The sequence below is a fragment of the Cuculus canorus genome, chromosome 3 (assembly GCF_017976375.1).
Source record: "Cuculus canorus isolate bCucCan1 chromosome 3, bCucCan1.pri, whole genome shotgun sequence".
NCBI classification, from domain to species: domain Eukaryota; kingdom Metazoa; phylum Chordata; class Aves; order Cuculiformes; family Cuculidae; genus Cuculus; species Cuculus canorus.
Window position 1 is genome coordinate 33,053,964 of NC_071403.1, and position 12,447 is coordinate 33,066,410.

General features: G+C 40.8%; 1 protein-coding gene across 1 annotated transcript in view; it reads left to right on the plus strand.

The window, feature by feature from the left end:
• The window catches only part of CCN6 (cellular communication network factor 6), a 79,283-nt gene extending 66,930 nt beyond the window's left edge, over window positions 1-12,353 (plus strand). The window contains exons 2-6 of the mRNA XM_054061460.1: window positions 4,731-4,785; window positions 7,959-8,235; window positions 8,667-8,909; window positions 11,475-11,668; window positions 12,072-12,353. Of these exons, the coding sequence (XP_053917435.1) occupies window positions 4,731-4,785; window positions 7,959-8,235; window positions 8,667-8,909; window positions 11,475-11,668; window positions 12,072-12,353 (1,051 nt within the window). The remainder of the gene's footprint in view (window positions 1-4,730; window positions 4,786-7,958; window positions 8,236-8,666; window positions 8,910-11,474; window positions 11,669-12,071) is intronic.
• Window positions 12,354-12,447: the final 94 nt, after the last annotated feature.

Here is a 12,447-nt window from a genome sequence, read left to right on the forward strand (position 1 = left end):
TTGGCATGGACAAACATTTTTAAATGATCAGCTCAGCCCATCTTTGCTGACAAACATTAATGTGAAATAGTTTTGAGAGTTTCTTGTTCCACATGGTTGATGGTCATGGAAAGACGAAACATTTCACAGTCGTGCCTTAGGAGTACAGGCACTTTACGGCATCTTTTCCATCTTTAAGGCTCATTAGAAGTAAATAGAATATAGACAAATACCTGCATAAGTCAGTTTTTAGAATGGGATCCAAACATCTTAAATCATTATGTAAGTTTCTTCATAAATCAGGTAGCATGTTATGGTTCTGAGAAACTATAACTTATTTTGGAAGCAGACAACAGCTGAAATAGAGAGAGTGGCATGCTGTGGGGAACATGTTATAGTTGCCCTTGTGAAAAGCATTTCTGCCACTCTGACAATGATCTCAGTGTAGCATGTGGCCTTGCTGAAGTGGGTATAAAGAACAAGATGAATTTATTTCCCATTTGGGTTGTGGCAATCCCTGATTTGGGCTGGGGCAGTCCCCGATTTCAATACAGGATGGGCGATGATGTGGTTGAGAGCAGCCCTGTGGAGAAGAACTTGGGGGTGCTGGTTGATGAGAAGCTCGACATGAGCCAGTAATATGCGCTCACAGCCCAGAAGGCCAACTGTATCCTGGGCTGCATCAAAAGAGGTGTGGCCAGCAGTTCCAGGGAGGGGATTATGCCTCTCTATTCCTCTCGTGTGAGACCTCACCTGGAGTATATTGTCCAGTTCTGGAATCCTCAGCATAAGAAGGATATGGAGCTGTTGGAACATAGGAGGACAGGCTGAGAGAGTTGGGCTTGTTCAGCCTGGAGAAGAGAAGGCTCTGAGGAGATCTTATAGCAACCTGCCATCACCTGAAAGGGGCTACAAGAAAGCTGGGGAGGGACCGTCTCCAAAGGCTTGTAGTGATAGGACTGGGGCAATGGGCATAAACTGGAGAGGGGCAGATTTAAACTAGACTTAAGGAAGAATTTCTTCACTACGAGAGCAGTGAGGCACTGGCACAGGTTGCCCAGGGAAGTTGTGGCTGCCCCATCCCTGGAGGTGTCCAAGGCCAGGTTGGATGCGGCCTTGGGCAGCTTGATCTAGTGGGAGGTGTCCCTGCCCCTGGCACCCTGGCAAGGGGGCTGGAACTAGGTGGTCTTTAAGGTTCCTTCCAACCCAAACTATTCTATGATTCTATGATTGGAAATATCTCTGTCAACTTGGGAGAAGTTCCTTACCTAGCTGTGTCGAGGAATGTGCTTATTAGTGGTGCTTCAGGAGGAGAAGTCCGGAGCCTGTTTGAATGCAACTCAAGTTTGAAAATTAATCTGGAGAGAAGAAAAAGTAGCTCAAATTACAAAGGTAGAGCAGCTGACCATCTGAGGAAGGAAGCACCTCCCAATACTTGTCTGTGGTGAATCGGTGGCTCCTCTGAAAAGTCCATCACAGTGCCTGGCCTCACTGACTCAAGTGGCATCTCCATTCCATGTTTAAGCATGGCTAAGCCCGGGACCTGAGGCATGCTGTGCTGCCCAGGAGCAAACTGCCGTTCTCAGCAGGAAGATGTCTGTGCCTTTGTGTGGCCAAGCTGCCACCAATAGCAAGCATGCTTCTTAGTGAAGTCCAGTAGTGGGTTTGGAATATGGTTGTTTTGAAGAACGCAGCTTCTTTGCAAAGTCCAAGTGAGGAAACAACAGGGGAGATAAGGTGAGCCAAGGGTAATGTGTTGTCATATAATGTGCCTGTTTCTTTATCATAGAATCACTAGTTTGGAAAAGACCTCTTAAATTATCGAGCCCAAACATTTTAGTCACCTGTTTATTTTTTTGAGGGAAACATGGACAGGTAGTTTGACTAACTGAAACAGAGTAGTTTCTTTGTAACATCTATGAACAAAGGAGATAAAAGACAGGACAATATGTTAAAATCTCCCTGTAAAATATGACTCTCAGGTCTGGTATATGTCTGGACTGACACTCTCTTATTAGGAATGAATAAACCTAGCCCTAGCTTTGCTGGATTTTGCAATAATCACTCTACCAAGACCAACAGAGAGTATTGAAAATCCTGGTCTATAATAAATACGAATAGTGACTGCTTCTGGAATTTTGTCTAAGACAGGGTATCCTGTTAGAATGCATGGTTAGGTTCATTTATGGGCTTATATTCCATACTTTTTTATCTCTTAAGACAATGGATGTACACGGCATATTTCATATGTAGAGATTGCTGAATATACAATAAAATTACATTTCCTTTCAGACTAGTCTTACAATGGCACCAGATAACAGAGCGGGTTTCGTTCAGGAAATGAATAATGCTCTATGTAATAAAATCTGTACGGAAGATTTGGCAATAATGATGCATACAGACAAACTATTGCTAAGTCTGGACATGGCATTAACAACATTAATTTTTAAGTTCTGGGACATTGCTAAAAATCCACAGGAGAGAAAAAGAGCATACAGCCTCCATTTATTTAAATCAGAGCCAAAACTAGCAGAGACACAGACTAATACTAAGTCAAAGTATTAGTGTGCTATGAATGCAGAGGAGTTTGTGGTGCTGTCTTCTTGTTCTAATGCGTCCTTATTAAATACACTTAAGGTTCAGTACTGCAGGTATTGCAAACTCCAGACAGCCTCGGTTAGCGTGTTTGTTAGGAAGACACAATGAAGGCTTGTTACTGCTTTGGAGAGTTGAATCCTGGTAGCAGATGGGTTGCTCCTAGCAGCAGGCCCTTCCCAGGATGAAGGAGAAAGTCGCTTGCTTTACACACATGTGGGTAACCATCCAGCCACAGAAAATCGCATTTTAATGTGTTATACCACCAGAATGTCTTCCTTGGGGTGGAACATTCCTGCCACCACTCCAAAAAACAACGTTTTCTATCAATCAGCTTAAGTATACTCAAACTCCAGTTTCCAAGCCTCACTCTAATTCTGAAGGTATCATGTTCTCCAGGTGAATTCTGACAAGATACATCATATGAAAGAAATGGGTAATCCTGCAGGAAAATCTACTGTTTCCCAAGACTAGGGATCATTATCCACAGCAAACCAGTCTTTGCCAGCTTGCACAGAGCATTGCCAGCCCTGTGATGGCCACATACTTTATTTCTGTGATGCAGAGAGGAACAACACATTTCAAATGAGTGCTATGCATTCCCCTTCAGCTCTAGGAGAAGAATAGATGTCCTAGTCCTCTGACTTTCCTCATTTCTTCCACACTGGAGAGTGAAAGGCATCTCTTAGGGTCTGCAGGAGAAAGCTATACCTTGGATCTCCTCAGACAGCCTGCCATTGCTCATTATTATCATTCCAAAAGGTTGCCAGGAAAGGTTTGGAGTTTTCCCAGAACTAAACAGATGGAGCCCTAAGTAACCTGGTCTGATCTCAGAGCTGACCCTGCTTGAGCAGAGGTTTGATAATCCTTTGATCCTGTGAAACAAGCTGTGTTTTGAAAGTTATACAGAAGAGATTTTTGAGAAACTTGTGGGATTTGTTTGTAACCTTTTCATGGCAAACACCAGGCTTGGGTCAGACCTGGTCTGCACTGATTGGTACTCAGAGTAATGTCACTGAAATTAACTGATCTGCAGCATCCAATTGTTATCTACTTATCGTTTGGACTTTGTGTCAAAGTGGGTGTGCTAAAGGAGAGCAGTTTCTCAGTGATTTACAGCTGACTGTTCAAGGGTTTGAAGGGCAGTTCAGGATTCATTTGTAACTGTAAGGGGCACAAGGTGCTCCAAGTCAGGGAGAAAATAGAATTGTTCAAACCAGATTTGATTAGATACTCTCACCACTGCCTCTGTCCACATACAGCTGCTGTGTGAGAGTGGGCTTTGGCAGCTTTCCCTAGTAACTGCTGGACTTCACAGGAGGCAACTTAGTGAGGACAAATGCAAAGAAGGAGCAGTCATCAGGGCACCACGACCACTCTTGCAAGGATGGACATTTTCTCTTATCCTGAAGACCTTCGCTTGTTGGCCTAAAAATCAGGCACATCACCTCAACATTATTAGGAAAGAGAAAATTTGGAGGTTTGAATGGTCCCCTGTTTAAGTGAGGTGGCATGGCAGTAAGACAAGGCGCACACTTCAGGGAAAAGTACATTATAGTTTGGGTTTCCCCATTAGGATTCCATGGAAAGAAGTAGTGCAGAGCACGTACCAATGCTGTAACTCACTACAGCACCTCTTTCCTTATTTAGTGAGCATGTACTAACCATGATAATTTTTATGCTGTGATTCTGCTAGTCACAATTGGAAATTTTGAGAAACTCTACTTTCTCTGACTCAAAAAATACACATATTTGGGGCTCTGCTCTTCAGATTTCAGAAATTCCTGTAATGTGGACTTCAAGACAAGTTAAAAATAACACTGTGTTTCCAGCAGCAAAATATTAAGAATCAGATGTCACCCCACCCGACCTCAATTAAGTCAGGCAGAGTCTGCTGAAGCAGCTGGATGGGATCAAGCAGGGTGTGAAAATCTGTATTCTAGCACCAGACAGAGAAAAGATCAGTTAGAAGTTTCAGTGTGAAGCTGGTTCTGTATAAGTGGAGAATTTCAAGTGTGAATGCGTGTATGTGTTCACGCATGTGGCTGGGGAAAGTAGAGTTGGCAAGGGAGACAGAGGAGAGCTTTGTGTTCAGTGCTTCCTCTGACACAGCTCAGCCTGTTCCCTATCTCCCAGCTTCACTTCTGAACGTGCAGAAACATGCAGTGGCTCCTTTTTCCCACCATCTTCATCATCCCTTGTACGCAACAGGTAAGTTCATTAAAAAGAAGAAAAAGATTTCTCCCCTCCTCACCTTGTCCCAATTTAAAGTTTTTATTTGCTTAATGACAAAACAAATTCCAGAGAAGCAATTCCTCATAAAGAATAAGGAGCCATTCCCTACTCCTGAGTAAATTTAATTTGCAGCTTATTTACTGCATTAGTCCTGATTTTGGTATTTTGTTTTCTCTAATCTGTACATGAATATTATACAGTGGAAAAAAAGAGTGTTAAGGAAGTCTAAATTGTCAGTGATCTTGGAGGGGGTAGTTATCTTTTTTTCTAATGTAATACAAAGGGTTATCTCATGCAGTATGAATGTAAACATCTTGTCCATGCTCATATTCCATATATATGTGTATATACATGTATATACACAGTGGTCTGATTTCAGGCTAGTTTTACAACTGAGAAAGGCACTTGGGCTGTGCTGTGCTTTGTCTGTTACGAGAAAATTTTAAGTGGTAGCTTTTGCTGAAGGTATTTGTGTCAAAAGCCAATTTCATTATTTATTACTTAATTTTGAAAATCCGCTTTATGTTTATGCAGTGTATTTTTCCTTTACTATCAAGATGAGTGTCAAATGGAGAACTTTCAAATTACTTTCTCCCACTGCTAACTTTCTGTGTATTTAAAGCCAGACTAAGATAACCCAACATTAGCAATAGTACATTGCCTCCTTTTGCTATTTGCTTATTTATGCCATACAGACCTTGTTCAAACTTTAAATCATAAGAAAACAAACAATAGCATGTGAAGGATACCTACACAATGGTCTCATTTTCTGATTTGCCCATAGGATCAGGAAAAGTATGCACTGGGCTTGTGTGATGTGGATAGCTTTGGCGTAGAAACTTTGGGAAGCAAGGATTAGAAAAATATTTGGCCTATAAGCTTTACAAGCAAACTCTAAATTTTCATTGTAACTTAGTAGATTTTTGAAGATTTTTCAAGTAGACCAAGCTGCTCAGTAATTCCACAGTTAAAACTGCCAGATATATGCCTGATGGTGTTTTTCTTACTGGGAAACTTTGTAGACTCACACCTATCAATTGACACCTTTTCCTTTTCCTTAGGTGGAATTCTGTAGGTTTAAGGAACATTTCAATCTGTGATACAAATTAAATATATTGGTCGAAGCACACACGATTTCCTGCGACATATACCCATTTTGAAACGTGGTGTCTAATTTAAGACACATAACATCATATAGCTGGCACATGGCCACGTTCCTAATAAAAATACTCTGCTTAAAAAGAAAAAAAACAGAAAGAAAGGGTTTCCTAAAGCCTTGAAAACTACAAAATATACAGGAACACCTGTGTGTCTTGCTTCCGGAATGAAGTTTTAAGAAGCTTTACACTTCAATGCACATATTCATCAAATTAACGTTATGGTTTTTAGAAAGGCTTAGCTGCCTAAAAAAATAGCGTACTTAAGTTAGTCACTTCTATATTATTGCTGCATTTAGGTAAAAAGGATTAGAAGAAATCCTTTGTCAGCAAATGATTGACAAAAATAACACATCTATGAATCTCTTCTGCATGTTGCATGGAATACTACATGACTGTTTAATATTCAGTTATTACATGAATTGCTTCTGTGAATGAATATGTATCTTTAAAATCACTCATCCAAAGGAACTTGAAAGCTAGGACTTTGGAGCTTCATTAGTAGCTGTGGATTAAGATACTGTAAGTACAGTTGTAAACGACCATGAAAAGTGGCAATTAGTGGTAGAAAAAAGCCTTTTAAAAGGTCATTTAGTGCTGCATGCAATTAAGCCAGCACAATTATGCTGTGAGAGGTTTTGTGAGATATGAAATATGAAATACTGAATTCTGCAGATATTTCAGTTTTAAAGTTGAATGGAAAGGAAACCCAGCTGAATGATCCCATCTCCAGCTTTCCCTTAAGGTCTCCCCTAGACGTGCTTTCTGCGTCAGTGGAGACCTGTAATTTAGAGGAAGAGAGAAAAACTGATGCCCAGATAAAAACCAGGCTATGTATTTTTTTTTCCTGTAAACTGGACAGTGATACTGGCACGCAATGAGGGGCTGTATTTTGTCCTGCCCTCTTGCTCTTTGGGCAGGTTGAGCTGCTTGATGAGAGCAGCTCCCAAGCCTTATATTACGCTTTAGGCCAAGTGCTGTGTGTGCCTCTGCTTAACTATGGATCCAGTCATCCGTGATGGATAACTATATCACGATTTGCATTCCTGCTGAAATCAGCAGCATGAAAACATTTAATCCTAAATTCTAAAATGTTGTGTTTCAGATGTAGCTCTTTAAAAAAGCAGATAGTATACAACTGTCTCAAACAGATCCTTTCACACTCTGTGCTGCCAGTCTTCCCTCATACGTCAGAAAAATAACCCCATCAAGAATTACTTAAGACTTCTTAAAAAAGAAAAGAATAGAAAAGAAAAAGGCACAAATTCTGAGATAGAATGAAGACAACAGTGAATTCTGGCTAGATCTTGACTTCCTACTGCTAATACAAATCTCTTTTAGAGATAACGTCTGTGCCCTGGATTGGATGAACTCATGAAAATAGATACACTCTTTGAAAATGACCCAATAAGCTTAGTGCAACTACTGGCTTAATTTATAAGCATTCCATTTTTGCCTCTAGCACAAGAGAATTTGTAAATACTGTAATGCTACTTCCCAAATAGCTACTCAAGTTTTGGAGAAAAAGTAACACTGAAAAGAAGTTTACTACTTTGTATCAAGAATGGCCCACAGGGCAGTGGTTGGCTATCAAAGAGAGGAAGGGAACACCAAGTAATTAATTTTATAGGAGGTTTATGGGAAGGAATGTTTACAATAAATACACTGCCTACTATAAACTACTTCCCCTGCTACGTTAGCTCTATTACAGGTTTTGTTTTATTGAAGGCAAAGGAGAGACCACCAAATTCTGTTTCATGCAAGCAGTAGGCCAGGCTCTCTGGTGGAGCAACACCTCAATGCATAACAGTGACCGATGAAATCAGTCCTCTGTCTCCTACCTAAACCTCACAGCCTCCCACTATTTGGATCCTGTGAGATGAGAAATGTTAAGTGTCTTCCTGCAACTTCACAGTTTTTTCCATCCCAGCTTCACTTTATCCCATCTATGCCTAATGCATTCAGCTCCCAAAATATCCCACTGTGTGTAAGTTTTTCGGCAGCCTACCACTGAAGCTTGGAGAAAAACTTTCGGAAACTAGTGAAGTCCACCAGCGCAACGCCGTTTGTCACTGGCCATGCAGATGCCCGCCTGTGCCAACCTGTGCGCTTGGGGTAAGCTTGGTGAAGGATGGTTGTGGCTGCTGTAAGGTCTGTGCCAAGCAGGCAGGAGAGACCTGCAATGAAGCAGACATCTGTGATCCCCACAAAGGCCTCTACTGTGACTACTCAGAAGACAAGCCTAGGTATGAAACAGGCGTGTGTGCATGTAAGTTGTTCTTTCATGTTCCCTTCTCGAAATCCAGGAGGGTGGGATCATGCAGGTCAATGCTTTCTGAGGAAAACTTCTCAGTGGTGCTGCACAGTCCTGTGTTAGTCAATTTATCTTAATTTAATCCTCCAACTGCTGAGTCAGAGAATCTGAGAGTAGGGCTGGAACTGTCTTTAAACTCACCTGCATATGTATTAGTGAAAACAGTTCATTGTGCACAAGCCTGTTATTTGCAGACCTGTGGATGACCAATTTAAAGTTAGGCGGTTGTAGTTATCACTTTGCATAAACTTAAGAAAAAAAAAAGGTGCTTGGGCTGGGAAGAACTGGAAGCTGTGGGTGCAGTGAAGGCTGATAGCATTTTACCACTCTCTAGGCAGGAACCACGTGCTTCTCCTGTGTCAGTAACTGTTGTTTACCCTTGGCAGATCTGGTAGCTGTAGGATGTGAGCTCAATGGAGTTTATTATCTTAATGGGCAGACCTTCCAACCTCATCCGCTTTATAAATGCCTGTGTGTCAGTGGTGCAATTGGATGCACACCTGTATTCATACCAAGATTAGCAGCAAGTCCCTGCACCAGGGTCATGAGTGGAAAGAAGTCTAGACAATCCATCTGTGGCCCAAGACAGCAGAAGCAGCTTCAATCAACAAACTACAGACTGATGTCAGGTATGCCTTGCTACACTGGTAAATTTTTCTGTACACGAGCCTGTGTGTAGTTGAGCATTTAATGTCCCTGGCTCCAGCAGCCAGGCAGGCAGCACACTGGCAATTTCTCAATTCTTGTTGAAGGTCATTGCCAGGGTGACTGGTCTGTCCCAATTACCCCTTTTATTCTTAGGTCACAGACTCTTTTCTCTAAACCCGATGAATATGAAAAGCAAAAAGCCTCTTGGCTTCTGTCACCAGAGAATTGGCCAAAGCTACCTTCAACCCTTCTTTCTGCAGTGGCTTACTACTCATCAGATCAGACCAATTAAGGCTGCTGGTGGACAGCCTTTTCGCAGCCTGGAAGCTGTCTCGCTTTCTCCTGCTTTGTGGTGATAGGGAGTCTTGGTTTTCACATACGTCAACTAACATGTTGCAGGCCTTTTCTTTCAACAGAAAAGAGACAATGATAACATTTGCCTTAGTGGCTTTCCTGAATTCACAAAAATTTCAGGTCAATGCAAGGACAATGCTCCCCCAATTTCTTCTTGATTCGGTCTGATTAAAAGCATACTCAAGCTTATCCATGCAGTTCTGCCAGGGTCAGTTGATATTCCCTTTAACATCATTCTCGTTCTGCTGCTAACACTGTAGTTCTCTTTTTCACTTCACAGAAGTGCCATTGCCAGAAATAGCTATTCTGGCCCTTCCCTGGCCACAGCTGTCTGAACTTTTTGCGTTCTCCTTCTCTGGGCATGTGCAATTTTCTATCATGAAACTCATCTTCGTTGCAACTACTATGGATCCCAGAAAGCTGAGCCATTTATTTCATGGCAGCTTGAATTTTGGGGAAACTATGGCCTGAATCACCATCGTGGACCAATCAAATACACCCAAACGGATCTCCAAAGCTTATCAGCAAACCCTCATAAAAGACTGCTGAGTAAATAGGTAGACACATATAAGTCAATCTGCAGATAAATAGACATACTTACAAAATCTGAAGTTCAGTTTGGACAATTTCTAACACATTTGCAGCGGTTATGCAAGTTACCAAAAATAAAAAAAGCGACTCACCTTTATTTTAAAATTATGATACAAGTAGTATCTAAGCCTTATTTCAGAAATTTACTGAGTGCTGTGTGTAAACACACTTTGTAAGGCAACTGACTTCCAAATGAAGAGAGACTTCATTTCTAGAGAATATTGCTAATCTGATTGAAGAGAGAATGTAATGCCTTGAAAACAATGGAAACCAAACCACCTGACCCCATGAAATATATTAATTGGGTTTATGGGGAGCTATATTTCTGATAGCTGGAGAATAGCATTTACTTTGTAGTCCTTCAGCAGATCCAAAGGCTGAAGTCCAGCCTCAGTAACTCCTTCATGAACTGCAACCCTACACTTCACAGCATTTGTTCAGGAATTTGAATCAAGTGCACAACATAACAGAGAAGGCATCCAGCTTGCAAAGCTTCCTCTTTGAGGACATCCACCTCCTAATTGAGTTGGCTCAGGGACCCAAAAGCCTCCCCCTGTGGTGGCTGTACATGCTGAAGGATGCCATTCTTCAGGTCACACAAACTCTCTGAAGAAAAGTACCTTGAAATTTTTGTTTTGAAGTGAGATCTTCCCCATTCCCTTTCTCAGTGCAGTAGTATCACGTCAACTTGTGTGTGAGTTCCACAAATGCCCAAATGGGCCAATATCTATTTCGAAAAGTGTTTTTTTCTGTTAGCATGAGTAAGAAGTGCTGAGTTTCACTTTACCGCTCTTGCTTTGTTTTCTGGCTTTCCTTGTCAATTTGACTTACCTTATTCAGATACACAGGGTTTTACCTCTGTCCTCATTTAAAAAATGTACCAAGTATAAATGACCATTTAACTTCCCTTTATTTGTTGTGTGTCTGTGATAGGCTTTTAATCTGCTTGCTGCAATGAGATCTTTAAATCGTTGTCTACTCTCCAGCTGTCCTTGTAATTCTACCTGCACTTTAACCTAAATACACAGGTTATATACACTCAGCTTTTTTGTAGTTTCACTATGAATTTTTGCACTGCAATTTTGTTTCTTTTTTCCCCCAAGTGTTCTCCACCTAATCCAGCCCTAATCCCTCAGAAAATCAGCTCCTTGGTGGTACCTAGAAGTGACTGGAGAATTTTACTCCTCAATACAAACCATAAAGCCCTTCACAATACCCACAAAGAAACCAACATTAATGTTTTCAGAACCCCTTTTCAAGCTACCCTTGGCCCATAAATATTTTTTTTTTTTCAATATCTCTTCCATTCTGGATATTTCATAAAAATTCCACAAATAACTCTCACCACTTAACATTTCCATTACATTAAAGTGGAGGGTCTTAAAACACATGCAATTCTACAGTCCTTCCTAGGATCCAAGTATCAGTGTCAGTAGAGTTTAACCGCACTCAGCCAATGTTTGGGTAACTTTGTTTATGCCTCATCTTTAGATTTACCTACAAAAGCACCTTCATGAATAGAAATCAAATGCTTATCCTTTAACTTTCACTTAATCCTTTTGGGGCTGTTCTGTTGCATAAACAATATATTGCTCTCTTAGCTTACAGAAGTTTACCTCTGGTTTTGAAGAAAAAGTGCATAGTACAGGCAACTCCCTGGACCCCTTGTTCCAAGACCTGTGGCATAGGCATATCCAGCAGAGTGACCAATGAAAACAGAAAATGTGAAATGAAAAAAGAGAAGAGATTATGCTTCATCCAGCCTTGTCTGACTAATATATTGAAGACAATAAAGGTACTTCCCTAACATAAAATGACTTCCTGATAGAAAACGAAAATATTATAAGTAATCAAGAAAAGGGATATATTAGGAACTACTAATATAAAGTAATTTCTTCCTTTTTTCAAGGTTTTAAAATAACTGTTTCCTGTTTTCTACCTTCAGTCTTCAAGTAAACTACAGGCACGTAATTTCAAACAAAACAATGTAATGTCCTGAAACACAAGTGCTGCCAGTGCTGTCTTGGTGCTCGGTCACTGAGAAAATATTTGCTATTTCTTAGCTGATAAAGAAAAATAAGACAGCTTTCAGAAGAAGTAATTTTCAAGATATTTCTATGCTAATGCTGCAATTTTTTCTTACATGTACAATTTTTAATGTGGAAAAACTCAGGCTTTTCTTTGTTTTTATATTAAAGATTCCAAAAGGAAAAACGTGTCAACCAACATTCCAGCTTCCTACAGCAGAAAAACTATTTTTTTCCGGTTGCTCAACTACACAGAGCTACAAATTAACTTTCTGTGGGGTGTGCTTGGACAAGAGATGCTGCATACCTAATAAGTCCAAAATGATCACTGTACACTTTGAGTGTCCCAGCGAAGGCTTCTTTCAGTGGAAGATGATGTGGATAACATCGTGTGTATGTCAGAGGACTTGCAGTGCTCCAGGAGATATATTTTCTGAACTCAAAGTTTTATGACAAGTTATACCATTAACTGTAATGTGCCGCGAGTGCAACAGCACTTTCACACCCTGAAGAGTTAGTGTAACTCCCTGCCACAGCAATGTTTATG